This window comes from Haliaeetus albicilla, chromosome 8 (assembly GCF_947461875.1).
Source record: "Haliaeetus albicilla chromosome 8, bHalAlb1.1, whole genome shotgun sequence".
NCBI classification, from domain to species: Eukaryota; Metazoa; Chordata; class Aves; order Accipitriformes; family Accipitridae; genus Haliaeetus; species Haliaeetus albicilla.
Genome location: NC_091490.1, coordinates 44181759 through 44209277, shown reverse-complemented (window position 1 = coordinate 44209277; position 27519 = coordinate 44181759). Strand labels below are relative to the sequence as shown.

Here is a 27519-nt window from a genome sequence, read left to right as displayed (position 1 = left end):
AAGCGGGTTGTTTCCCCCCCCCTCCCCCGGGCCGCCCGCGGGGGCCGGCGGCCGCCCCCAGCAGCCGGGGCAGGAGCCGGCCGGGGGGTCCCCACGCTGCGGGAGCGGCACCCTGGGAGGGGGGACCCGGGCCGGCCCCTCCCGGGGTTTATCTGCCACCACGCTGGGTGCTCCCGTCGGTGAACAGACCATTGCGGGGCTGCGTTACCCCGCGGGTGGGTGAGTCACGGGCGGGGGGGACCGTGGGTGCACAGAGGCTGCAGGCTGGTGGGGACAGGGCAGTGACCCCGGGGGGGGCAGCTGGGGTCGGGCTGTCCCGGCACCGCCACCGAGCCCACGGAGGAGGCATAGCCAGGAGCATCCCGCGGGTGGGAGCCCAGAGCCTGGCACCCCACTCACCCAGGGCCTCCAGCAATGCCCCGCGGGACGGGGCTCATCCTCCCTGGACTGAGGGACACCCCCAGACAGAGGTAAACCCCACAGAGGCCTGGGGTGCTGTGGGGGTCAGCCCCGGTCCCGCAGCGTGGGGCTCTCTGCCCCCCCGGACCCCTCCTGGGGTGCAGCACTGAACCACCCCCCCTACAAATCGCCCCTGAGAGCCCACCACCCTCGAGAGCACCGGCGTCTTCTCAGCCACCTCTTGCAAGGCTGGAGACAGGCCCGAGCCCCCCGCGGCCCCCGAGGGGCAGCTGGGGTCCCCCTTCCCCCCCGGCCTCGCGCCCTGGGTGCGCATTTGGCTTTTCCTGTTTCAGGTTCGCCTGCGAAGCCGATGAGGAAATAAGGCGGCGTCACACGCGCCCTCCTGACAGTTCGCCCCGGCGAATGTGGCCGGCGCGGTAAGGAGCTGGCAGTCAGGCACAGCGGCCACGCCGAGCGAGAGGTCGCTGAGGGCAGGGGCTCGGCTGCCCCCAGGAACCATGTTCTCCCGGAAGAAGCGGGAGTTGATGAAAACCCCCTCCATCTCCAAGAAGAGCCGGGCAGGAAGCCCCATCCCACAGACCCTGCCGGTGAGTGTCCCACGTCCCCCCCGGCAGGGTGGGAGCCGTGGGGCCACGGGGACCACTTGGGCCACAGCACCCACGGAGCTGCCGGGAAGAGCCACAGGGTGGGAAGGGGGACCTGGGTACGGCCAGGGGGTCTGTGAGGAGGAGGAGGAGGGAGCTGAGGAAGGACACTGCTGACTGTGCCTGGGGGGGGGGATTCTGCCCCAGATGAAGGCAACGGAGCAGCCGCCTGGGGAGGCGGGAGGGCAAGCGGGGCCAAGGAGGAAACGGGGGGTCTGTGGCAAAGGGAAGGGGATCCCGGCAGTGGGGGCTGCAGCCAAGGATTTGGGGAGGGCAGAGAAACCCCCAAACCTCCCAGGGGACAGCGGTGGGAGCAGGGGGACGCCTGGGCTTGGGCAGCCCCTGTCCCTCGGCTCTGCCATATATTTATTTACTTGTGGGCACCCCCCCAGCGCTGGAGAGGTGCGGGAGGAAGCGCCTCGCCTCCGCGGGGCTGGCCGGCAGCCGGGGCTCCTCTGCGCACCCCGGCACTGCCCTCCCCGCGCCTGCGCTGGCAGAGCGTGGGGCAAGACGGGACTGGCGAGACGGGGCCTGAGATGGGGCCCGAGAGCCCACCCGTGGCTCCTTAGCAAGAAGGGGCACCCGTCCCCATCCCCATCCCCCCCCTCCTCCCCGACACCTCCCCCCTACCCTCGGGAGAGGGGCCTATGGGTGGCGGACGGAGGGATGCTCGGCCGGGCGGCTGGGAGGAACAGCTACAGCCCCTACACGGCGGGGCGCCGCAGGACGGGTAAAGCCGACTCCCCCAAACGCTCCCTGGACTCGCTGCCCCACTCGCCCACCGTGTGGCTGACGGTACGGCCGGGTGCGCCCCCCGGATGCTGGCGGGGAGGGACCGGGGTCTCCGGGGCTGCTGCACCCCGGGGGGGAGGAACGGAGGCAGGTTTTCAAGGGTTGGGCTGGCCCCAGCCGTTCTGGGGTAGGGGCCTTTGGGCAGTCCCACGGTGGTCTGGCCGGCCCCGGGGGCAGCGTGGGGCTGAGCTGTCCCGGTTTGCTTTTGCCCACGGCAACCTCATGCTCTCGGCCGGCTCGGTGTCTGCCCTATCAGTACCAAAGTCGGCTTCCGGCCCCGCCGAGCTGGCAGCGCCCAGCCAGGGATGCTGAGACCCAGCACACTCGTGTCACACCTGGGTGCCTGAAGGTCGCCGACGGGAGCTGCTGGAGGGGCGAGGGTGGGCCCCCCCTCCCCGTGCCGCAAGGACCCTCGCTGGGCGTGCGGCCCCCCCGCGCGGTGCACGGCCCCGGAAGGTGCCAGTACCAGCCCTTCCCTCGGTGCAATTTTACCCCTAGAAATTGGGGGCTCCCTCCATCTGTAAAATATCTGCAAAGCCTCCAGAGAGTGGCCTGGGAGGTGTCCTCGTCCCTGCCCCCATCCCTGGGGCTGGGCCCAACCTGGGGACGGGACAGGCTGAAAAGAGGAAGGGATGTGTGGGGCCGGATCCTGCTGTTGTTTGGCCATGCCAGGGTCCCCATGCACCCCGGGGATGGGGAGCTCCAGCACAGTGGGTGCCGGTGCGGACAAGGCAGTGTCACCCACACAGTCATTGTGTGCCCCCCAGGACAAACCCCGACCCACAGGGGCTGGCGGGGGCCAGTGGGGGCCACGGGGCGAGCGGGTAGACAGGGTGGCTGAGCCAGCTCCTGGCCTGTGGTTTTGGAGCCCACGCTGCTTGCGAAACCCCTGTGCTGGGGGTGGTTTATCCGCCGGGAGCCTGGGAGCCTTGGGCAATGCCAGCTGCCGGGGCTGTCTGTGGTGTGGTGGGGACAGTGGGGATGGTGGAGCCGGCCAGGCAAGCGCCCAAACCCTGCCAGCCGCTGCTCCACTGCTGTTTTCTCACTGGCAGAGGCGCTGCCTTCGCCCTGCGGGGTCCTGAGAGTGTCCCCACCAGCCCCCACCCCAAGATCCCCAAAGGGCTGGAAATGCCGGGAAGGGCTACACCTTGTCCCTGTGCCGCAGCTGGGCAGGATCGCCCTCAGGCTCTGCCAGGATACCTAACTGGGGAAACTGAGGCACGGCACAGCTGTGGCACCAGCCCCTCAGGCAACAGCCTGTCCCTCCAGGCTGATGGCATGGGGGGTCCTGGGGTGCTGCCTTCTCCCTGCCCCAGCTGGGGTCCTGGCTGTGCCCCGCAGCACCGGCCGTGCCTGCTGGGACCTCACGCTCGTCCCTGCTCCCCAGGACCTCTCCCGCAAGGATTGCCTAGAGGCGCCCGGCTCCGGCCTGGGGGAGCTGCCCCCTGCCAGCTCCAAGCTCAGCACCAGCCCCAGCACCGTGGGTACCCTCAAGCGCCCCACCAGCCTCAGCCGCCATGCCAGCGCCGCCGGCTTCCCCCTCACCGCAGCAGGCCCCAGGGCCGTGCCCAAGGGCCACAAGACCCCCACGTCCTACAGCCCCATGGACGGCGGGGAGGGCCCCTTCATCGACACGGAGGACATCTCCCAGCTGCTGACGGACGTGGCCCGCTTCGCCGACGCTCTGGAGAACCTGCGGGATGTGGTGCTGCGGGACGGTGAGTGCCTGGATTGCCCCCAGCTCCCGCCAGCCCCGGTGCTGCCCACGCAGCACCGAACCATTCGCCACATCGGCACTGTGGGGCACCGGGATGAGCGCAGGAGCATCCCCTCCGTGGGGACAGACCGGACCTACGGGTGGGGGTCTCTGCCAGGGCCAGGAGGGGACCGGGACCCCCGGGGGGGGGCTGTGCCAAACCTAGCCACGGCAGCCGCGGGCTGACGGTGGCGGGTGGCTGCTGGGAGCTCGGAGCCAGGATAACGCGGCTTCCTGCCTGCAAGCTATTTTCATCCGCCCGTTTTCCTGTTTACAGTGCAGCGGTGCCAGCTGCCTGCCAGGGCCCCCAGAGCCCTGTGGGGCTCTGGGCACGGCCCCCCGACCCGCCAGACCAGCCTCACCAGGGTGGCTGGTGGGATGGGGTCGATGCCCCAGCCTGGGGCTGAGTGGGCTGCAGGGTCACGGGTGGGTGTCCCTGCCCACGGAGGCAAAGGGAACGGTGGCGATCTCGTGGTCCCCGTGGCGAGGTGGGGCTGCGGGGAGGGGGGGGGTCACATGATGCCGTGTTTTCGGTGCTGGCTTTGCAAACATGTTGACGCATCCCCACTCACCGTGGAAAACGGCAGCGCCCAGCCTGCAGCACCGCTGCCGACAGCCCCAGCGACAAGACCCACAGCTGGGCCAGTGGGAATGTGGCTGGGGTCTGGGCTACCGGGGGGAGGGCATGGGTTGGCAGATGGAGGGGGGCAATGCCTCAAGGTCCCTGCGAAGGTTTGGGCATTGCCGGGCAGGGAGGAAACAGCCCTGAGCTGGATGGTGACTGTCCTGCTGCCTTCTCTGCTCCGGGTCTGCGGTTATTGCCAGACCCAGTTTGGAACAGCTAGGATGGTGCCGTCCCCAAGCCAGCAAAAAGATGGGAGGAGGTTGGGGCCAATCTGCAGGACGCAGCCATGATTTTGGAGAGTCTGGCTCTCCTCTGCGCCCATCCAGCCCCATTCCCAGTCCTGTTCCCAGTCCTGCTGGTGTCCCCACTTCCAACTCCGGAAGGGGCCTCGAAATGGGAGAGGAAATGGAGGAAACCCCTTTCCAACCCCGAGCCGGGGGCCAGGAGGGGGGGTTTGCCCAACCAGGCAGTGGGTGCCAGGCTCCCATCCCAGTGCTTCCCTACGGGAGACTCCTCACCTCCTGACAAGGCTGCCAGCACCCAGCCCCAAGCCCCAGCCCCAGCACTGGGCTGGTGGGGAGACGTGTCGGACCCCTGGGCTCGCAGCTGGAGCCCATGGAGGGGACGGTTCCCAGGAAAGGACCCTGCGGGACGTGGCGAGCCCGGCTGGATGGGGCACGGCAGCGGACAGACCTGCCACATCCCTGCTGGCGGCTGGGAGCACCCGTTGGTGGGGAGGAAGGGAAGGAAATGAGGAGGAAATTCCCAAACTGCTTTCAAGGGAAAAAGTTACTACTGAGGAAAAAAATGCCTAAAAGGTCGGGCCGCCCCAGGCCCGCTGCTGCGCCGGGTGGGGGACACACCGGCTGGTTTAGCCATGGCAGGGATGGAAGGGGAGGGCTGGGGAGGTGCCGGACAAGCGGGACGTGGCTGTGCCAGTCCCGGGGAGCCCCAAACCCAAGGGGATGGGCTGCATGATCTGGGAGCCTGGCGGGACCCTGGCTGGCAGAGGGTGGGTGGGAGGCTCCAGAGGGCAGCGACACGGGGCAGCATTGCAGCCCCCCCTCTTTTGCAGACCCCAGGGAGCCCCAGCGGCCACTGGCCCACGAGTGCCTGGGCGAAACCCTGCGCATCCTACGCCAGGTCATCAACAAGTACCCGCTGCTCAACACCCTGGAGACCCTGACGGCTGCCGGGACCCTCATCTCCAAAGTCAAGGGTGAGACGATGGGGCTGGGAGCTCGGTCCCGCTCCCCTCCTGCCCCAGGCTGGGACGCGTGTGGCCCGGGGAGTCCTTGGGGATGCTGCCGGGAGCGGAGCTGCCCCACGGACAGGCGGAGAGGGCGAAGGCATCAGCTGCCTGCTTGCTGTGTTTTAGTTTTAAGGATGATGTAGCGTCAGAAATGACAGAGCCCAGATCCCTGCCTGGGGCTTTCCAAGCACGGCCGCAGGAAAAACACTTAAATAATTGGATCCCGCTCCCGGCAGCACCTCATGTTTATAGGAGCGGGGTCTGTGGAGCCCAGATCCTGCCCGGGGCACCACCTCCTGCCTGCAGTTACACCAGCGGGGAGGGGGACGGCTGCACTAACCGCAGGCAGAGCACATTTTGCGTCACCGTGCTGCTTCCTGGACACCGAACAGCAACCGCGAAGGGACAGGAAGCCTCGTGGCTGGTGGCAGGAGGTTTGCTGCGGGGCTGGCCCCACGCAGGACCGGGACGGAGCGAGTTCAGGCTGCCCACGTTCCTGGGCAGAGGGGTGGGAGCAGATCCCAGCCCCTCAAAGCAGGGGGGGCTGTTGGGGCTCGGCTCGCCGGCCCTGGCGCCCCAGAGGAGCTGACCCAAAAGGCGTCAGGGTTTGCTCAGAAGCCCCAGCTGCTGGCAAAGGCACCACAAGCATCCCCTTGGCCTGGGTGTCTGCCAAGTGCCGTCTGTGCCGGTTCCCACTGCCGCTGGCGGTTCCTCTTTCGGCCGTGGGTGAGAGCCCTCCTGGAGGAAGCCATCCCGCCTCGGGGCAGGGGGCTCTGGAGGTGCCATAAGACAGTGGAGGCAGTGGAACAGGTTCACAGTCAGCAGCACTTTTCCGGCAGCCCTGGGTAACGGGAGTAAACAGAAATGTGAGCCAAGTGGTGCTGGCAGGGAAGTCAGTCCCAGGAGAAATGGGGGGGTGCAGGGACCCTGCGCCGCACTAGAGCAAGTCCATCGTCCATAGGGATGATCTCCTCCCTGCTGCTCCTTGAGCCTGACACAGCCCCAGCCACAGAGTAGGGCTGAGACCGGCAGGAGCCAGCAGGTCCTTCTCCCTGAGATGGGGACAGGCGCTGGTGGTGACAGGGCTTCTGCATTTCCTCATTTCCAGGTTTCCATTACGAATCCAACAATGAGACGGACAAACGGGAGTTCGAGAAGGCCGTGGAGACCATTGCGGTGTCTTTCAGCAGCACGTAAGGGACTTTTGGCCAGCCGTCCCCCGGAGAAGGTCCCCTGATGGACCCCATCACCCCCACCAGCCAAGACACATCTCCACCCCTTGCCCCATCACCTCGCCCATGCATGGCCCCACACGTGGCAGCTGGTTTGGGGGGTGGTTTGGGGACTGGAGAGACCCCGTGGGGAGGGCAGATTCACTCCTGCTGCTCGCACCAGCAATTCCTCCAGCACTGATGAGGGACCCCAAAGCCTGCTCGAGCCCACAGGCTCCATCTCCCAGCCCCTCTTCAATGCTGGGCCAAGCTCTGGTCCTCCACCTGAATTACCAAGACCTCATCACGTGGAGCTCAGATGATCCCCACTGAAACCAGTACTGCAGCTCCAACTGCCCTAGCCCTCACCCGATCTCTCGGCCGTTGGTCGGGTGCTGCTGGGTGACAGCCCTGCTTGTCACTGCCCGTTCTCCCTTTGCTGAGCGCAGCCTTATTCCTCTTGTCACAGCGTGTCTGAGTTCCTCATGGGGGAGGTGGACAGCAGCACCATCCTCTCCATCCCACCCAGCGACCAGAACCAGGTGAGTGATGCCCACTCCCATCACACGGGTCTTGGGATGTGCTGGGGTGCTCAGACCCGGCTCAGGAAGGGGCTGAGCCCCCAGCCCGAGATGTGGGATTCCCATCTCACCTCCAAGCCCGGAAGAGTTGCGTGTGGGCTTTGCCTGCTTACTCCTGTCCTCACCACCATCCCAGAGAGGGGAAAAGCCACCTGGCAGCTCGATCCAAAGGGCAAAGTGGCTCAGGAAGGGATAGAGCAGCTCTATCAACAGAGGCAGAAAACAGGGCTCTGGTTGCTCCCCGTAGCTCTGCCCTGGTCTGGTGTGACCACAGAGCAAGGTATTTCTCCAGCAACATTCCCGTTAGCTCCCAGCCTTCCTGCAGGGCCATGGGCTGGGCACAGCAGACTTCCAGCAACAGCAGAAAGCCTCCAGCAGCTCCGGGTTTCTGCCTCCCCTCCATCCACCAGCCCCTCCAGCTACTCCCCTTCCTCTTGTCTGATCAGTCCCTTTTCTTTCTCAATTCCCAAAGACTATGGAGAGCCTCTACGGGGGGATCCCTGGGCCTGGAGGAGATGGCATGCCTTCAGGCATGGAAAACTATGACACGGGTAAGCAGGCGGCTCGCTGGGCGCAGGGTTTGGGGTGGTGGGGTACCCGGCTGACAGACCGGCCGGCAGGAACTGGCGTCTTCCCCATTGCTGCCGCGGTCCTGAGCCACACACGGCTCCTCGGCTGAGAAAAGGCAGCCGAGCTGCTGCTGGCACCGGGGGCCGGCAGGACACCAGCACAGCACGGTGCCGGCACAGGTATGGGGAGGTTTGCACTGAAAGCTCATGAAGTTTGCAGGGGTGAGCCAGGCTGTCCTGGGGTTTTCCCAGCTGTTCTGGTACTCCCGGGAGCTCGAAGGCATTTGGAGGGAGCGGGTCAGTGAACACAGCGCCAGTAGCACAGTTCAGTGTCTCTCCTTTCTCTCCTCCACCTTCCCCCTCGTCCCATCACAGGCCGTCCTCCTGCTGAAGAAGTGGATGTGATGCTGCAGCGCTGCGAGGGTGGGGTAGACGCTGCTCTCCAGTACGCCAAAAACATCTCCAAGTACATGAAGGACCTCATTGGATACCTGGAGAAAAGGACCACGCTGGGTGAGATGGGGAGGATGGCGGGTGGGTCCTCTCCAGAGTGGGGCTGAGCCCTTCACAGCAGCATCAGAACAGGTCGAGGTCCTCTACAATCAACGAGGCTGAGGGAGTCAGACATTGCAAGGGCAGTGGGGAACTTCATTCCTGAACTTCTTGATTTATTTTTCAAAAGGAACCCAATCACCAGGGAAATCCTTGTGTTTTGTATGTCTTTTCACTTCCAACCTTTTTCTTCCAGAAATGGAGTTTGCCAAAGGGCTTCAGAAGATGGCAAACAGCTGCAAGCAAACCATCAGTCAGGAGGTAAGTCCACATGTCCCTAAAACCGCCCAGCATCCAGGCTGTTGGGCTGTACTGGGAGAAAGCAGCCCTAGAGAGCTCGTTCTGCATGACCTAGTTTCAGAGCCCAGGAGAATGAGTGTGCAATTCTCCAAAGCTCTTTGTTTGGCAAAATTCACGTGTCCAGACCAAAGCAAAGGATAATGCTGAGACCCTGCAAAACCTCCTCCATCGGTAGCTGATGTTTCTGCCCTGGTCCTGCCGGGTGTGCCGGCGGGGAGAGCCCGGGCAGGCTCACACACCAGACATGCCCTGTCCCCTGCTCTCCAGCCCAGGACCGGGCAGGCAACACCACGGGGCCCTTCCAGCCTCCTCCAGCCTCCCTCCAAGCGGTCTCTTGGCAGCCTGTGACCACACTGTCTCGGTCCAGGATGGGGCTTTTACCGGTAGCCAGCAGCCAAGCTGAGACTCTGACTCTTCTTCCCCAAACACGGCACTGGAGAACATGTCTCCTTTGGTTCACGCCGCAGTGCTGGGGCTCAGGGTGGTGCGTTTTCTTGTTTCTCAGACCAACATGCCTTTCCTGTCCATCTACCTGCTGGCCCTGGAGCAGGATATGGAGCACGGGACATCGGTTCTGCAGGCTGCCAACACCCTGCAGCACCAGACCTTCCTCCAGGTGAGAGATAAAAGGCCATCTCAGAAGGGTCTTCCCCGGTAGCTGGGTAGCAAGGGAGGCTGGTGGTGTCCTTAGTCCTTCTGCTACAGGCAGCTCTTCCAGAAACTGGAATCCAATTGCCGCTCGGCTGAGCCACTGCTCAGGCTTGGCATTCCTCGGCTTTGCTCTGGCCTCAGTGGATCAATGAGCCCAAACTCTCAGCCAGATGCCACGTCCTTCGAGGGGTTAGATACAGGGTCTAGGAGAAACCCCCAAGTCTGGCATATCAAAGAGCACCTCCTTACTGATCTCCTCCTCATCCGAGGCCTCTCTGCATTCCCACGCTCCCCTCCAGCCCAGACCAAGCTGCACCCATCTCCCAGTGACCACCACTCTCTGGGGCTGTTTGCCAGGTGGGAATTGATGTCCTGTCATTGCAGAAGGTGGCTCTTGCTTAGCTCAGTCGGGAGGGAAACTGCATCTGGCACTTCCCAGGCTGCAGATTTTCATCCATGACACAAACCCTCCCTGTAACCGAGCCCAGATGTGCTGGGGAATGATAACAACCGCCACAGGGAACTTCTCCTTGCAAAGCCTTTTGCAAAGGGAAGAGCAGCGAGCGTTTAGCTCAGACCACCACGGGGGTTGTTTCTCCCTCCTGATTCAGCCACTAACAGTGAGACGCCTTGAACATGAAAAACGGAGGAAGGAGATCAAGGAGCAGTGGCACCGGGCGCAGAGGAAACTGGTGAGTAACAGCCATGCAGCACGGGCTGGGTTTCCACTCCCTAAGCCCAGTCTGGAGTACGCCTGTGACACGTACCCCTCCGAGGATGCTGGACTCCTTGCCCCTCTCCAGTAGCGTTAGGTGCTTTGTCCTAGGGTGCCTCTGCTGTGCTGGGGGACACCGGAGAAACATGGGACCCTGGGGAGCTTGCAGGAGATAACGATCCCCTTGCAGAGGTCAGTCCTCACCCTGGGTCACTGTTTTCACTGGCAGCAAGAGGCAGAGGTGAACCTGCGCAAGGCCAAGCAGATATACATGCAGCGCAGCGAGGAGCACGACAAGGCCAAGTACATGGCAGTGAAAGCAGAAGAGGAGCAGCAGAACACCACCAGCAGCATCACCACCAAAACCCTGGACAAGAAGAGGCGGCTAGAAGAGGAAGCCAAGAACAAGGTAGGGACATGACAGCTCTGGACTCAGGTTGAGCATCTGGCTGGCAAGAACCTTCTCACTCCTTGCTGCCCTAGCACAGGAGCAACCCTGAGCTAAGTGGACTGAACTGAGCTCCCCAAGGATCCTCGGACATGGCGCAGGAATGCCTGGAGGAACAGGGTCCAAGTGCAGAGAGCTGTTCTCCTTGTTCTCCTTACCTATGAGCTGTTTCCATCTCTTGCTCTCCCAACTCTCAGGCAGAAGAGGCGATGGCCACGTATCGGACCTGTGTTGCGGATGCAAATACCCAGAAGCAGGAGTTGGAGGATACCAAGGTGAACTCCTTGCGGCAGATCCACGAAGTGATCAAACAGAGCGACCAGGTCATCAAGATGGTGAGTGGGGCTTGCTTGGGATGGCCCCTAGGGCAGGGGGGTGGCCGTACCCTGCTCAGGAGAGGTTCAGAGCTGCCTCCCCAGCAGACCTAGCTTAGCTGCTCCTATTTCAGGTGAAGTCCAGGTGGATGTAAAGCTCTTTTCACTCCCTAGTGCTCTGAAAAGCCAAGGCTCAAGGCTGCAGACCAAGCACTGCTCTGTGCTCCTGATTTCTCATCTAGCCTGGAGCTCCTTGTCTCTCTCTTCCTTGTATGTCAGCTCACAAAGCTCATGTCTGATTTCCTCTACCTTATTTTTAGGCCACAATCTCCTTCTACCAGATCATGCACATGCAGACGGCTCCGCTGCCCGTCAACTTCCAGACACTGTGCGAGAGCAGCAAGCTCTACGACCCCGGGCAGCAATACGCCTCTCATGTCAAGCAGCTGCAGCGAGGAGACGAACCCGACATCCAGTACGACTTTGAGCCCTACGTGTCACACAACGCCTGGTAGGAGAGGAGAGGGGGAAATCACTGCTGCTTTACATTCATCTTCTCTGTCACTGGCAACCTCCCCCTGGGCCGGCACTACGCTCTCCTGCAGAAACCAGGACGCTTTCAGCGTGCCTGAAGGCAGCTCCTGCTGGGAAAGCTGGGGCTGGACCAGCTGGGAATTCCTCTCACATCCTCCAGTGGATGAGACAGGCTGTCTAGTATTTACGAGAGGACTGTAAATCCCAAGACAGGTGGATAGCAGCCATGAATAAGGTTTTCAAGTGTCCTTCCTTCTCATCCACTCAGACATTCCCTTTTCTCCTTTCTGCCAACCAGGTCCCCCTTCACTCGGACACGGAAAGGCAGCTTCAATGCCAATGACTTCTCAACGAATGCCGGCTCTGACGGGGCCGGGCTGCCCAAGGACGGGACCGTCTCAGAAGGAGGGACAGGACCCAAGGAGCAGCAAAGTGGGGCTGTGGCGGCTGAGCGGAGAGGTGAGCCCGGAGGACCCTCTGCATCGCTGTCCCCACGGCACCGCTTGCACCAGGCTGCGTCCTCCTCCCCCTGGGTCAGAAGCAAAGCAGGACCTCCATGGGTAGCAAGGGGGGGGCTTCTGATCACAGCAGTAGGACAGGCTGGAATCCTTGCAAGCTGAATTTCCTGAAGGACACAAAATCAGATCTATGGGGTTTTTTTGCTTTAGCTGCCTAGTGCTGCCTAACAGACCATTCTCCAGAATCCCATCTCTTCTTTCCCTTGCTGGAGTGTTACTGAAGGTGTCACAACCCCACCAGCCCCTTCACCAGCCTGTCAACAGGAAACCAACCAGCTTTCTTCAGTAATTTGTCTCCCAGACTCTAGGCTCTTCTCCCTTGTTTCTCTCCTGAACACAGAAAGCAATCTCAAATGAACTCTGTTTTCCTCTACAGGTGGGAGAGGACACCAGGTCCATAAATCCTGGCCAACTTCCATTACTGAAGCTGACAGCAGCCTGGATTCAAACGCAGGTAGATACCGAAAACAGCCCAGGGCAGGCAGTGCTCCCCCTTCTAATACAGTCAGCCTAAAACCAGCACTGGAGTTAGGTGGGACCTGGCACTTTTTTATCTGCCTTGTAATAACACTGTGTTGTGAAAAACTGCTCTGATGCCAATCTCCAGCAGGCTGGGATGGGCTGGGCTGGGCTGGGCTGGGCTGGGAGACCACTGAACCTTTACACTGCACTGGCTGCAGCCTGCTCCCCTGCAGGGCGCTGCGGGGGCACGCACAGCCCCTGCTAGCTCCCAGTTCCTCGTTTTCTCTGGAGAGAGCTGCCCCGGCTGCCCAAGGCACGCGACTGCTTGCTGTGGGAGTCCACATGCATCAGAGTGCACTCAGAAGAGAAACAATTTTGCCAGTAATCTCACTGCTTGTGGGTTTTCTTTTGACAGGCGAATTCAGCCATAAACTCCAGCGGCTGTCTTCCAACGGCACCATATCCTCCAGCGAAGAGCTGGAGGAGAAGGATGAGAACGCTACCCCCTTTGAGCAGAGTACGTGACAGCGTGGGAGGTGACGCAGTGCTCCTGCTGTGCACCCACACACCATGACAAAGCTAACTGCAGGTTGACTGTTCCCAAATTCAGTAGTTCTAGAGGTAAACCGAATGATTGCTGGGAGGATACCTGATGGTGACCTCACGAGGAGCCCAATAGCATTGTCTTTACCAGGGATGAGCTCTGGTCAAACCAGTGGGAACAGATGAGCTAGGGCCGCACGCCTCAGAGTACAGGTTGTAATGTTGCTGAAGAACTAGTGCTTCCAGCTGGTTGTCTGATCTGTGACAGTCACCCTTCCGCTTGAGCTTTGCTTAACCTTACCTCCTCAGGAGCCAGGATGCAGACACATTTCTTTTTGTTCTGCTCACAGGCATCAATGGGATCACCCCAGAGATGACAGCTCCGACAGGGCCCTTCCGAAACGTTGGCTTATCCAAGGCTGCCCAGACTCATCGGCTGAGGAAGCTCCGTACCCCTTCCAAGTGTCGGGAGTGCAACAGCTACGTTTACTTCCAGGGAGCAGAATGCGAGGAGGTAAAGTTGGAAGTGGGAAGAGAGCCCGGTGGGTGGAACGGATGGAGGATGTGTCCCATGAACGGGGTGACCCCACCAGTACCTGCGTACAGTCCTCTGATTCACTCTGTCCCCAAATGAGAGCCGCACATTCTCCAGCGGCATATTGCGGCGCAGCTTGTCGCTTGGGTGTCACAGGTTTGCTGTAGAAACCCAGCCAGGAGCTCTGACACACGTGGTCAAAACCCTGGGTGTAACCACAGCCAGGAGCTCTAAGTTCTCTGTGGAAGCAGAGGTTCCCGCATGAACTTTAGGGCAGGACTACCTTAGCCCAGCTCTAACCTGTGTTTAGGAAGATGTTCCTCCTTTGGGGACCTTTGCATTGGTCCTGCAGTGTCTCCAAGAAAGGCACTTTTCCTGTCCGCCATCGTGCTCAACGAGCTCCTCGTTTCTCTGAGCGATGCCCGGTGTCTCTCAGCGGCCACCCTTCCACCTGACCCACAGAGCTCTCTCCCACCCCCACGCATTTCCCTGTGTTTTCCAGTGCTACCTGGCCTGCCACAAGAAGTGTCTGGAAACCTTGGCCATACAGTGCGGGCACAAGAAGCTCCAAGGAAAGCTGCAGCTTTTCGGGCAAGACTTCACAAAAGCTTCTCAGAGTAGCTCAGATGGCATCCCCTTCATCATCAAGAAGTGCATTTCTGAGATCGAGAAGCGGGCACTGAAAACCAAGGTGATGCACTCTCTCTTCCCTCTCCTTCAGCTAAGCTAGCTCAGCTGTCTTCTCTTGAAATGGTTTTCATGCAAAGGCAGAAGATCATCAGTCTTGTTTTTCAGATTACTAGGAGGCAGGAGGCCAGAAAGTCCCAGGTGATAAACTTGGCCCTGATACCCCAAACTCTGACCTTGGAAACACTTCTCTTGCCTCCCTCTTTCCTATGAAACAGGAACAGCAGTAACGTCAGAGCTGGAAGGGGATGTCCCAGAATGACTTCTGAGAGGGATTTCCAACCCCCAAAAGGAGAGGGTGGGAGCTGGAAGGTCACTGTCTCATGCAAACTTGCAGAGAAACATTTCTCCTCACTTCAACTCCACTTTTCTCTCTTTTACAGGGCATCTACCGAGTTAATGGTGTCAAGACCCGTGTGGAGAAGCTTTGCCAGGCATTTGAGAATGGGAAAGAGCTGGTGGAGCTGTCCCAGGCGTCCCCTCATGACATCAGCAATGTCTTGAAGCTCTACCTGAGACAGGTAAGGTGCTGGTGATACCTTCTCCTGGGGGGGGAGGCAGGGGAGAGGCGACCAGAGGAACTAACTTCCCAAAACTAAACCCGCCTTCACCGAGTCATCTGTGGCAGGAGTAATTCTGCACAGACTGGGCTTAATAACTGTATGGCTGTGGGCGGTGAGAGGGGTCCCTCCCAACTAGGAGGGGATCAGCGGTGGAGATGGGACGATGTGCGTGAGTGGGGACGAGCGCGCACGCTGCGCCTCCTCCGAGCCGACGGGGGGTTTCCTGCTCTCGGCGAGCCCTCGCCGTCACTTCGCATGGCTCCTCCACCGCTGCAGCAGCGGCGTTCATAGCCACAGAAAAACAACGTGCAGAAGCACCAAATCCTCCCTCCCCTTTGCAATTGGGGAACCAGGTACACAAAAAGGGAAGTGATCCAGCAAAGGTCGCTCCGCAGGGCAGAGCTGGGGCTGAGCTCGCGTCTCCCCGAGCAGGGCTCTGCCCTGCGGTGGGCTCAGCCAGGTGCTGTGCCCCTCGTCTCGCCCTGCGGTGGGCTCAGCTGGGTGCTGTGCCCTGCCACCCACGGCAGCTCTGCCTCAGCCACCCTCTGCCCCCAGCAGACACCAGTACCCAAACTGGCAGTGCAAACAGCATCACCCACATCCTCCAAAGAGTCACCACAAGGCAGGAGGAGAGGAAGCAGCTTCTCCTTCACACTGCAGCCTTGCCGTTTAACTCCTAACTGCTGCCTTTTCTCTGAGGGCTGGTGTAACTCCGCAGAAGGGCTCCTGTGTTAACTTGGGAACCGGGCTCAGGGCTCAGTTCAAGGAGGGAGCTTTGTCCCTGGGTTCCCTGCACAGAGAGGAGAGAAGGGCTCTGAATTGCCTCCGGGGTTTCTCCAGAGAAAAGCAGAGTGGAAAGAGGGGAAGAAATCAGTCCTGAGCCAGGATCCAACCTCTCACTGTGGAGAAATGGGTTTAAAGTCCCTCTGCAAAGTGCTGGATGGGAGGGGAACCTGCTCTGCTGTGAGAGGCAGCCTGTCCCCAAAAACATCTGTTTAAGCCACTCTGAAAACATTACCAGCCATGCAAAACCACCAATTAGTTAACATGCTGCTCTGGCTGCTTTATACAAACTTCAAAGCAAGAGTTTCCACCTAACCACAACCCCACCTTTGCTGCAGGCTATGCCGATTACATCCTGCGTTCTCCACCCCAGAACAATCCATTCCTGTCCTCTTTCACTGCTCTCCTCTTTCTAACCACCTTTGTCTGCTGGGGAACCTGCTGCTGTGCCCACCCAGGGCCAGGGCTTTTCTAGGGGAGAAAGAGAATCCCTTAACCTTGACCGGAGGGACCTATCTGGCAGAGAGCACCCACGGGTTGATCAAAGGCTGCTTTTTGCTTGAACTTCCCAGGTACTAATTGGCTAGGACAAATGAGGCTGGATTTACACGCTTCAGGAGATGGATAAATAAACATTACCTTCTGGCTAGCATGTTTTGCAAGCACCGGGGATGTTTCCTTGCTGTAGAAAGGCCCCAGGTTTCCTCAGCTCGACAACACTGGGCAGGTTTAGGTCTCGGGCAGGGGGTTGAGGCTCTCCCCACCCCGGGCTGGGAGGCTCGGCTCTCCAGCACCCATCTCCCCTGTTCTTGCTTGCAGCTGCCGGAGCCCATCATGCCCTTCCGCATGTACAACGAGCTGATGGGCTTGGCCAAGGAGAGCTTACAGGGTGGCGAGGCCAAGGGCAAGAGCGGGAAGGGGGGCCCTGAGCTGGTGGACAGAGGAGCCGCCACAGACAAGGTGGTGGTGAACCTGGTGCTGAAGCTGAAGGAGCTGCTGAAGGAGCTTCCCTGGGAGAACATGGCCACGCTCCAGTACCTCCTGCAGCACCTGAGAAGGTGAGAAGGGCACGTCCAGAGCCCATGCGGGTGCTGGGGCACCTTCCCCTTCTTCCCTAGGGTGGGAAGGTAAGTGCAGCCTCCCCACCGGACCCATGCTGGCCGTGGGGACAGCGCAGTCCTTCCCAGGAGCACGGAGGTCGATCCGTGGCTGCAGCTACTTCTCTGCCGCTCATGAAGCCCATGTGTGCCACGAGAGGGGACTCCCGTGCTGCCAGCCCAGCATCTCCTCCAGCCTGGATGTGCCAGGCTGGGCGAGTCCTGCTGGTCCACCCGTCCCTTCTCCTTGCTTGCTCTCACGAGTTCCTCCTCCTCCTCCCCAGGATTGTGGAAGTGGAACAGGACAACAAGATGACCTCAAGCAACCTGGGCATCGTCTTTGGGCCAACACTGATGCGCCCAAGGCCCACGGACGCCACTATTTCCTTGTCCTCGCTGGTTGACTATCCCCACCAAGCTCGCATCATTGAGGCACTCATCATCTTCTATTCGACCATCTTTGAGAACAAGGAGACCACGGTGCTGGCCGACTCCAGCAAGTACGCCACAGACAGCAAGGAGGAGGGAGCCAGCTCCTCTGACCTGGTAAGAGTCTCTGGGGAAGGGAGCACCCTTAGGGGACGCAGAGCCAACCAGGACAGCCTGTTTGTGCTTGCAACCTGGCGCAGATCAGCTGGGGCAGACCCTCCTGCAGCCCTGACACCTCCCAGCCCTCTCCTGAATGGTGCCCCAGCTTCGTGCTCTGCCCTGCAGATCGCAGCAGTGACATTCCCCATCCCTGCTGTGCCACATGGTGGTACAGGTCCGGCCAACACTGTTGCCCTTCTCTTACAAAACTTGCCTTGCTTCGTCATGTCCCCATGTGCCTCCCCACTCCACTTGCGAGTGATTTTCTGCCCCAAAAGAACAGTCTCAGTAGGTGAGACAGGCAGGGGGTGGGAGGGTGGAGCCTACACACCTTTACACCCAGACAACAAGTTGGTAGTTCTCCACTTTCTGGAACCATTTCTCAGTGAATGAGAAAGTTTTCTTCTCCTCCATGCCCTCACCACTGCATCTCTTCCTTCCAGTCCCACACAGGCTCCCAGCCTGGCAGCATCCCCTACCTAGAGCTGCCTTCAGAGAAGGGCAATTTGGATTACAGCGCCGACTCATTCGCAGGTAAGTGAAAGGCACCCGGTGGCTCTTCCCCAGCAGGCACAGGTCTCTCGGGAGGTCTGAGGTATGTCACTAGCAGCAATAACGCAAAGCCCTTCCCCTGTACCTGAACACCATGAGTTTGGTGAACAAAGCTCCTGCAGATGCCATTGTGCCGGGCAAGAGCGTAGCACAGGGCTCCCTCTGTCCCACAGAGTCTGGCGACCGCTCTGTTGACTCCGACTCTGAGCTGGAGGATGGTGGGGAGCTGCTGGCCACCACGGACGGGGGCCTACGAACCCAGCTAATGAAACAGGGGAGCGAGACCAGCACAGACGAAGCTCAGTTCTGCGATGATGGGAGTGAGGGACAGCGGAGCCGGAGCTGCAGCATGGGCCAGTCGGATGCGGAGGGCACCGCTCCCCGCTGCTGCAGCCCCCCAGGAGAAGAGCAAAGCGATGCAGAAGACTACCCCGAGCGCCGCTTCCCCACTGCTGACACGGACTACAATACAAACCAGTCCAACAACACAGCCATGCCTGCCACTGCCCGGCATCTGGCAGCCAGGTGCCAAGGCGGCTGTGAGGCAGGCAGCGAGCAGCAGCCCCAGTTTATCTAAGCCACTGAACAAAAATACCGCGGACGCTGGGACGGGGCAAAGGGACAAAATCCAGACGCTACCCAGGCGTAGCGATGCAGAAAGCTGTGATGTTGAGGGGTGGGGAGGGACAGCACAGAGCTGCGGGCAGCTAAGGAGGGGTTTGGTGTGTCAGCTGCAGGCAAGTCCTGGCTGTTTCATGGCTGGAGCTTTCACACAAAACCCCCGAGACCCTTGGCTCCCGATGGGCAACATCGGGTCAGCCTGCCTCAACTGCTGGGAGCCCCCACTCGGTCCAGCAGCCCACGAAGCACGTTTCTTGGGAAGGAGCTGAGGCAGGGCAGCCCCTTTGCTTGTTGTTAGGGACTAGGAAGGAATCCAGGGTTTTGCCATGTCCAGGTCACAAGTTTAATTTTTTGCCTTGCTCCTTAATCCCACGCCTCTACTGCAGAAATCAAGATGGGGGAGTCAAAGGATCTGATCATCCTTGCTGGCTGCAGCTGGAAGGCGAGGTGAGGCTGCCGGGAGGTGATGTGGGGAGAATTCCCCAACAGTGGGCAGGAGAAGGGCACGGCAGCCAGGCACGGGCACTGCATGGACAGACGGACAATGCCGAGCACTGCGTGCATGGCCTGGCTCTGCTGGCCTGGGGAACAGCTCGCCAGGAAGGGGGGCACAGCCAGAGGAGCGCTGGGTTCGGTGTAGCTGGGTAAAAGCAACTCAGACCATCTCACGCGGAGCTGGCCTCGGCTTTAGGGCTGTGCCTGCATCGCTTGCCAGGCCCTGCAAGGTACATTTATCATGTATAACTGACTGTACCAGGCATCCAAAGTCCAGCAATAAATTTACTGCCTCAGCACTTCTAAGCAACACAGGACTCAACCAGCGACATGCCTTTCCTGGCTCAGCTGACAAGGTTTGCATTGCTGCTTGTATTTATGGGCATTTTTCTACTTGGCAGGAGCCACGCAAAGAGCAATCCGGAAGCTGTGAGCAAGCTCAGGGGACAGGTTTTCCTGGCTGCACAGTCCTGAGCATTGCCTAATCTCTCAGGGTTTTTTTTGATAGACATTTGGTCTCCAAAAATCTAAGCTGCAAGTCCAGGACTACACCTCTGCTCTTCCAGCTGGCCCCGAGATGGAGCTGAGCAGAGAGCAGGTCACCAAGAGGAGAAGCCTCCTCCTCAGGACTGCCACGGCCTGAATCGAGTCACAGCCCCTGCCAGTGTAAGAGGCTTTTTAAATTTTTTTTTTCTAAAGAGATAACCCTTCAACATGAAACCACTACCTCTGCTGGCAAAGGAACTTAAAGGGTTAAACAAGACCAGCCAAAGTCTATTTTTTTTAAAGCTGCGAGACTTTTCTGCACTGAAGCATAGAGAAACAAGTAGATTTTTAGCTTAGAAAGAGATGAAAGCTGTTTTTTTCTATTACCCTGCTTGTACTTGGGCTGCATTCCTGCCGTCACCACTGAGTGTGCCACTAGACCCTCGACACGGGAGGCCACATGACGAGCAAAGACCCAGAGCTCCCGGCCAGGGACAGATGCACAAGGACTTGTGCAGGCACCTCACACACAAGCAAGTCGCAGTCCATGGTTCCTAAGAAATTGCACAGATCCAAAGGTGTTTTCTAACAATTAGCCAGACCCTTCCTCCGTGAGATGCTGGACACCAGATCATCTCTCTCGCTCTGCCTGCTCACGCGTCAGGCCTCGCCACTCCAGGTCTGAAGAGCATCCACCTCAACGGGACAGCAAGGGGAGAGGCAGAGGCGGATCTCCGGCCAAGGAAGCCAAGCGAGTGAAGCCGGAGCGATGTTCCAGCTGAAGATACACTGAACGGCATTTGGGGGGTTATATGCACCTCGTTACTGTAGAAATGGGCAATCAACCAGACGTTTGACCCCTTTGAGGATCAGTCTCCAGCACAGGGGAGAGCCTGGGCTTTATAGCTCCCAGAGCTCTCCGAGACTAATCGGAAATGCATCTCAGCATAGCAGGTCAAAGGTACACAAAACCAAAGTTAATTTACAGCTAAATGGTTCATAACTGAGCCAAAGAAGAGCTAGAGATACCTGTGAGACATTCTGGTCTGCAGCTCTTCAACAAGGCGGTTGGATTTTTCCAGCAGGTCATTTCCATGGTAGCAAGAGAAACAAGGCCGACTGCCCTCTCTTGCTACCAGCACTGCTACCACAGGCGGTACCACGTGTGTTTGCAAGGATGGATGACGGGTGAGTGCAAGTGAGGGAAGGGACAAAAGCTACGCTTGAGCTTCACATGGGAACAGGCACCCTTCTATTTGTATAGTAATTCAGCGTGCAAAAAGTAAAGCGTGTTTGTTATGACATGCCTGTACTGCTGTAAGAAGCTGCGTTACATGTTTTGCTGTATTCAGATTGACATGCTTCAAAAAAAAAAAAAATAAATAAAATCAGTGTGTTCCAACCTGTGTTTGTCCTGGAGATCAGTCTTCCAGCCTCCTGTGCCCATGGCTGCAGGAAGCTAAGCACTGTAAGGAAGTACTCCACATATTTCTAGCAAGTAAACTGAAGTTTAAAAACCCTCAAGAGACCTGGAACAGATTAAAATGAAAGTGATGGGGGGTGATAAGCAACTCTCCATTGCAATACCTGAAAACCATGGTTTCAAAACAAGGGCCAGAGGGTAGAACAGGTAAGGTAAGCAATGAGCTAAGTCTGAACTGCAGCATCAAAACTGCACACGACAGCTGGATCCAAGTTCTGCAGGGTGAGCTCTCGGCTCAGCCATGATGGAGAGTCCATCAGAGCTTCAGCAGCAAGACATTCTAAACAGAATGAAAAATACAGGAACTCACTAAGTCTACAAGGCTTTGCTACAGGGCGAGGCTGCGAAATACAAGGCCAGCAAGGAACAGCCAGAGTACAAGTCTTTATTAAAAATAAGATCCTATAAAATTAAATAGGAAAGCAAAGGCCTTTTCCCACTTGCTTCTGCCCTGCACGCTTCTGTTGCTTCAGGTGACTTCCAGGCTTGAGTCCTGAATGAAGACTAAGGAGTTACAGCAAATCCGTGCTGGAAAACAAGGAATTAGGCCGAGTAACACAAATTGCATAGAGGCAACACAGAAAGAGCATTTTCTTGGCCGTCTATGAAAAGGCAGACATCTCAGAGTGTCTGTAAATTGCCGGTGGATGGGAAGATCGGGAGGTGTCACACAACTCTTCCATGCCTGGAAGAAAGAGAACTCGGGATGTGAATCACCTCATGCCTCCCTCAGCAGACTGCTCTTGAGGCCAAGCCCCACTGCCCTGAACACTGACAGGCACATCCCGAGCGGTGGATACTGACGCACAAGACCAGGCAAGCCTTGCTCTGGTCTGTCCTCTCACTGACAGTTCCCTCCACAAACAATTTAAAGTTTTGAGATAATCTTTTCCTGGAGGCAGCTCACTTCAAGTCAATCCCAGACAGCCTCAGCACTGCCCAAAGCCCTCTGCTAGCCAGGGACTTTCATGGTTTCATGCTCTGCCTTACCCGACAGCTCCAGATTACTGCACCAGTCTGTAGGTGATGTAGCGGCCCGCGGTCTCACTCGGTCTTATGATCTTCACCACCTAGAAGGGCGACAGAAGGAACTCATGAGGGAGAGAAGCTGGTGGTGAGCTTCCCCTGCAGGGCTTCCCTGCCCGACACAGGCGCACACTCAGACCCAGACAGAGTGGCTGTAAAGCTGCGGCACTCAGCAGCCACAGAGACGGCCGGCGCTGAGCTCCCTGCTTCAGCTGGGGCCATAGCATGGAAGTGCCACCCCCTGCTGCAAGGGGAGGGGGAGATCACGGAGCGTGGGGCTGGGTCATATCTCCTGGCTGTCACCAGCCGATTCAGCAGGCAGCCAAGACTGCGGTGTCCCTGCTAGAAGCCTGCTCAGCTCACACACATCCGTACCCAACCTACAACAGCTTTTACGTTCGAAAGAGATACCTTCCCTGCCTCCAAGAGTTCTGAAGTGCTGTAGAGCAACTCCCCTCCTTGCCCTGCCCACAGGAAATTGTCACCTGAGTCTATTTCTCTCTTACCTGACCACGCTTTATTCCGAAATACCGGGCCACAGGATCCCCGGCCTGTATCCTCGGGAGCTGGTTCTCTCTCAGCTTACTGTGCAGGAAGTCAAGGAGAAGCTCCCCTGGCAGAACACACCACTGGCCCAGGTGCCCGTTCGTTAGCACAGCTCACGGAACAAAGTAATAAACCATCGCACGCAGATGTATTCATTTTCAGCCCAAAGCAAGCCTGCATCACACCCAGGCAGGAAGGGGAGAACAAACAAAGGATACTATCTGGCCAGTAGCTCAGTTACTTCTTCCTTTGTCATGACAACGTGCTCCGGGACCAACTGTAAAGAACAGGGGAGAGAGACTGTAAGATTAGAAAGCCAGAGAAAGTGACTGGCTCCTCACTGTGGTAGGAGAAGCAACACATGTGTCAGGAAGAAAAGTATGTCTGCCTCACTCAGCCCGGCCTTCCAACCGAAAGAAAGTCTCTGGGAGCAGCTCAAGCCACAGCTCAGCACAAAAGACTGATCATACCGCCTTCGCTCCACTGCCCGACACTGCTCACCTCGTGCTCTGTGATGTTGATCAGAAGCTCTTGCTGCAGAAACTGCTCCAGGATGTATTTGGGAGCCATATCTACCAGGGACTGGAAAGGGAAAGGTCTGTCAGACAGCAGTGCTGCTCTGGGACAGCCCTGCCTGTGCTCAGACACCAGTCACTGCAAGCGTGGGATCACTACACGTGCGCTCACACAGACACAGCTAAGTGGGCAAAGAGCGCACAGATGTCCTGACTGCTGGCAAACATCCCCTGTTCGCTCACCCACCTCCTGGCTACTCACGGACCTCCAGCTGTTCTTCTGGAACCAGAAACAGCTGTTCTGGTTAAATACACTTGCACGTTAAGCAACAGCCTGTATTAAGGTGCAACAGGCTTTAGTGGAAGACTTCATCTGGAATGAAATTCTAGGCTTTTATTTGCCTAAAGAAGCACTGAAAAACAGACAGGCAAAACACCCGTGGCCCACAACAACCCTCTGCCTCGGAGACAGCTTTCTTTCACCGTACTTCGTACCTGCTTTGCCGAAGGGGTCATGCCTTGCTGTACCACGATCAGCGCTCTGGTGATGTTCTCCTCCTGCATCCTCTGGCAGTACATCTTGATCGTCTTTATTCCAACCTTGGGCTCCTCTGGGAAAGAAGCCAGCCCCAGGGTTACACGCAGCCCTCCCTCATTCCGCTGACAACACCCCGCCCCAGCAACCGAAGCCGTCCCTTCCCGTGCAGCCCCGGGAGCCGGAGGAGACTCTTCTCACCCGGGAAGAAGACGAACATCTGGTCGGTGGGATCGTCGTTGTGAGCCACCAGCACCGTCAGGTCGGTGCGCCGGGGCCGGCCCTCGCTGGGTTTGTCACCGAACTGCCCCTTGAACTCCTCCAGCGTCTGGTCCAGCTCGTCCTGGGTCACCAGGTAGCCCCGGTCGTGGCAGAGCTACCGAGAACGCCCTGCGGTCAGGCGGACCAGCCCTCACCGCCCCGGGGACGGAGGACGGGGGGAGTGGGCCGGGGCCGGGGCCGGGCCGCCGTGGCACCGCCAGGCCACCGCGCAGCCTCCGCTGCCCCGACAACACCCCCCGCCGGGTCTCCGGCCCTCGCCGGGTCTCATTCCCGCCCGCCCGCACCTGCATGATGGTCTTACGGATCTTCCACAGCCGGTACGTCTCCTCCTCGTCGTCCATGGCGGCCACCACCTCCCGCACCGCCCGAGGTCCCCCCCGCGGGCTGCCCGCGCTAATGCCTGCTCGCGCGGAGACAGGCGGCGCAGGGCGGCCGAGGGGGCCTCGGCCGCGGGGACTCCTGGGAGCTGTAGTCCGCCTCCGGCTGCAGCTGTGGGGGGTGGCGGGGGTCCCTCTCCCGCAGCCGGGGCTGTTCCCCGCTGCCCGAGCCCCAGTCCCGGACAGGCTGCGGACCCATGTGCCGGTCAGGAGGGAAACCGTCGCCGCGCGGGGCGGGGGGGGGGGCGGAGGGGGGGCGGGACCGGCCTGCCGCCTCTGACCCCACCCCATGGTCTGTCCCTGACCCCCCCCGCCCACATAGTCTCGCCCGCCCCGCTGATAAACATCCCCGCGGCCACCCCGCCCCCCCTTTTGCTCTTCCATTGGTCAAGTTCCCATCCATCATCCCGGTCGGACACGCCTCTTTGCGCGCTGACTGGCTAAGCGGCCGAAACGGGCGGTGCCTCCGAGCGTCCTAGCCGTCGATTGGCTGAGAGGCCGGAGGCGGTGCGGCGCGATGGGATGGGGTCGGGCGGTGCGGCGGGCGCTGCAGTGCGGGGTGGCGGCGGCGGTGCAGGGCTCGGCCCGCAGCATGGTGAGTGCGGCCACGGCGGGGCCCGCTCCGCACCGCACCGGGGCCGGCCCGGGCCTGCGGGTCAGGGCTCTGCTGGGCTGCCGTGAGGTGCCCAGGGCGGGCGGTGGGGGCTGAGGCCTGGCCCCGGGGGACGGACGAGCCTCCCCCCCCCCATCGTGTGTCGCTCGGGGAAAGCGAAGGGCGCGGAGCCGCCGGCTCCGGTTTTGGGGGGGGGACGGAGACGGAGGCACCGAACCGCCGGTGCGGAGCCGGTCGCTGCTGGGGTCCCCCTCCCCGGGACCGGCGGGGGGGGGGGGGGTGTGGCGGTCGCTGACAGCGTCCCCCGTCGCCCCCCGCAGTGTGCCCAGGCGGAGGACTGGCGCTCGGCCAAGGCCATCTATGATTTCCACGCCCGAGACATCGATGGCAACGACGTCTCTCTGGAGAAGTACCGGTAGGAGGGAAGGGGTTAGCGCCGCTCGGGCGTGGGGCCGGGACGGACACGGTCCTGGGTGGGAGGAGGAACGGGGCTCGAAGGACCTGGGGGGGGGGGGGGGGGGGAGGAACGAGGCTCAAAGGACCTGGGGGGGGAAGGAACGAGGCTCAAAGGACCTGGGGGGGGAAGGAACGAGGCTCAAAGGACCTGGGGGGGAGGAACGGGGCTCAAAGGGCCTCGGCGTGGCGCCGGGCGGTGATTAAGCCGCATTGGGACAATCTGTTGTGTAACCCGGGAGAGCGGCTTGTTTATGGGCACCTTCCCGCCTCGCCCCGCTCCGGCCGAGGGGAATGGCTGCTGATTCACCCCCCTTTCCAGAGGCTACGTCTGCATCATCACCAACGTGGCTTCAAAATGAGGAAAAACCGCTGTAAACTACACTCAGCTTGTTGACTTGCACGCCAGATACGCTGAGAGGGGTTTACGCATCTTGGGCTTTCCCTGCAACCAGTTTGGAAAACAGGTATGTTGGGGGAGCGGGGCGAGGGCTCCCCAGGAGCGCAAGGACGGCCCTTGGCTGGCCAGGCTCCCTGCATGGCCCCGGGACACTCGGAGTGCCCCTTCCCTCTGTCAACTTCCTCAGGAGCCTGGGGACAATGCTCAGATTAAGGCATTTGCTGAAAACTACGGTGTGAAGTTTGACATGTACAGTAAGATCGACGTCAATGGGGACGATGCCCACCCGCTCTGGAAGTGGATGAAGGAGCAGCCCAAAGGAAGAGGCACCCTGGGCAAGTGAGTGTGGGAAGGGGAAGCTGCGGAAAGTGCAGCGGGCAGGGAGGGGGCAGGTCTGGGCTGGCTGCAGCAAGAAGAAGGGTTTTTTCTGCCACAGTCTCATTCCTGTTTTTTTTTTCTCTCCTAGCGCAATAAAATGGAACTTCACTAAGGTAGGATACAGCTGCCTTCTCCAGGGCTTGCCTGGGTCGCACTCTTGCCCTTTGGGGGATTGTGGGGAGTCCCTCATGCATTGCAGGGAGGAGGGATCCTCACATGTGGGCTCTGCTGTGTGTAGTTACCCTGGATGTCAGGGTAGGAGCATCCCAAGGGGCTCCTGCACTGTCCTGGTCCCTGTGCTTAGAGACCCTTATAAGCCCCTAGCCTGATTATCTCTAGCCCTGTCCCAGAGTGGCAGTAACCAGCTGAGGGGGGAGGAGGTCTGCCAGGGGCTACAGCTCTGCAGGCAGGATCTGCTGCAGCCCAACCCCACCATAAGCAGCTCCCTAGGCTGCTCTGCTGCTCTCTGAGGGCTGCAGAGCCTGTGTTACAGCTGTACTTGCTCAGCTGGATGCTGCTTCACTTCCACAGTTCCTCATTAACCGGGAGGGCCAAGTTGTGAAGAGGTACAGTCCCATGGAGGATCCCTACGTAAGTCTGCTGCTGGCACGGTTGGTGTTACAGCTCTGCCTGACCCCTGAGAAGGGGAAGTGCAACAGTGCTGCCAGCTCTGCGGAGAAATGGCAGTTCTGGCACTGAGCACTGCTCCAGGGCAGGCTCCGCTGCTGTGTCTCAGCTCTCTCCTTCTTTTGGCTGGGGGTGGGAGGGGAGAAAAGACACCCCGGTGCTCTGGGAGTGTTGGCTGTGGCACCAGGGGAAGTGGGTGCCCAGCACAGGGTGGTTCCAAGCAGGCCCTCTGGGGTGGGATGGAGGGGGCTTCAGGCATGTTTTTCAAGCAATTGATGTTCTCATAGCACAATGCTCCCTTCTTTCTCGCAGATCATCGAGAAGGACCTGCCTGCCTATCTGTAGACCTGTTCATCTCGCCCCTGCACTGTCCCTTCACCCCAGCATCGGCCCTCCTGCTGCCTGTGGAGTCTTCTCATCCAGCCCCAATGACGGTCTGTCTTCAAGCCAGCTTGCTGGTGAGGCAGACCTGAAGATCTGGCGTGCACCTGCTGGAAGAAGGCTTCAGGGAGCCAGTGGCCGCTGCTGGGCAACTCTTTTCTCTGGGCATAGGGCAGGATCTGGTGCCCCCTTGCAATAAATATATTAGAAATGACCGGTTGTGGCTGGGTGTGGAATTGAGTAGTGGATGGGGCTGGATCTGCTGCGCTGCTCCTGGGGAGAACGTGGAGCTTTGCAGGGGAGCCAAGACCTTATGCAACTCCTGAGCTCAGCAGGGATAATCCTCATTAGTGCTGAGGGGGGAATTGCACACAAATCCTAGGTCAGCTGGTGCTCCCAAGGGGCTCCCACAGGAAAAGCCAGAGCAGGGGGAAGGTGTGTGTCCCCTCTGGGACTGCAGCTCAGATCCTTCCTCACCCTAAACCCAACAGGCATCTGGCCTGATGAGGCAACTGGGTTGTTTTTGTCTGAGCACAGCTGAAGGCTCACAGAGTACAGGCAAAGTCTGGGTGCCCAGCAGCACACCCCTGACCCCAATACCCCTCCTGG

The 27519-nt window shown here is 59.6% G+C and overlaps 3 protein-coding genes across 6 annotated transcripts; 2 read left to right on the top strand and 1 right to left on the bottom strand.

Annotated features, from left to right (window-relative positions):
• Window positions 1–7: 7 nt before the first annotated feature.
• Window positions 8–20690, top strand: ARHGAP45 (Rho GTPase activating protein 45). Of its 2 annotated transcripts, XM_069790612.1 has the most exons (24): window positions 8–219; window positions 753–1007; window positions 3244–3574; window positions 5313–5456; window positions 6598–6682; window positions 7170–7242; window positions 7754–7832; window positions 8226–8363; window positions 8599–8663; window positions 9208–9318; window positions 9965–10045; window positions 10298–10477; window positions 10714–10851; window positions 11151–11341; window positions 11663–11823; window positions 12259–12336; window positions 12760–12861; window positions 13238–13401; window positions 13925–14113; window positions 14493–14630; window positions 16275–16513; window positions 16837–17098; window positions 17584–17674; window positions 17866–20690. In XM_069790612.1, the coding sequence occupies exons 2-24, from the start codon at window positions 918–920 to the stop codon at window positions 18267–18269; spliced, it is 3534 nt and encodes a 1177-aa protein (XP_069646713.1). In that variant the 5' UTR covers window positions 8–219; window positions 753–917; the 3' UTR covers window positions 18270–20690. The 2 variants fall into 2 exon arrangements, with proteins under 2 accessions (XP_069646713.1, XP_069646712.1); XM_069790611.1 differs by lacking the exons at window positions 8–219; window positions 753–1007 and adding an exon at window positions 1559–1859.
• Window positions 20691–21148: 458 nt separating this feature from the next.
• Window positions 21149–24230, bottom strand: POLR2E (RNA polymerase II, I and III subunit E). 2 transcript variants are annotated; one of them, XM_069790617.1, is made up of 8 exons: window positions 23966–24230; window positions 23601–23775; window positions 23360–23475; window positions 22851–22931; window positions 22568–22626; window positions 22310–22388; window positions 21768–21847; window positions 21149–21305 (listed from the first exon to the last, which is right to left on the bottom strand). In XM_069790617.1, exons 1-7 carry the CDS (start codon window positions 24020–24022, stop codon window positions 21782–21784), a joined length of 633 nt encoding a protein of 210 aa, XP_069646718.1. In that variant the 5' UTR covers window positions 24023–24230; the 3' UTR covers window positions 21149–21305; window positions 21768–21781. The 2 variants fall into 2 exon arrangements, with proteins under 2 accessions (XP_069646718.1, XP_069646717.1); XM_069790616.1 differs by having other exon boundaries at window positions 21149–21462; window positions 23966–24227.
• A 323-nt stretch (window positions 24231–24553) lies between these two features.
• Window positions 24554–27124, top strand: GPX4 (glutathione peroxidase 4). 2 transcript variants are annotated; one of them, XM_069790615.1, is made up of 7 exons: window positions 24554–24653; window positions 24992–25086; window positions 25447–25591; window positions 25712–25863; window positions 25991–26015; window positions 26434–26493; window positions 26842–27124. In XM_069790615.1, the coding sequence occupies exons 1-7, from the start codon at window positions 24576–24578 to the stop codon at window positions 26872–26874; spliced, it is 588 nt and encodes a 195-aa protein (XP_069646716.1). In that variant the 5' UTR covers window positions 24554–24575; the 3' UTR covers window positions 26875–27124. The 2 variants fall into 2 exon arrangements, with proteins under 2 accessions (XP_069646716.1, XP_069646715.1); XM_069790614.1 differs by having other exon boundaries at window positions 24576–24713.
• Window positions 27125–27519: the final 395 nt, after the last annotated feature.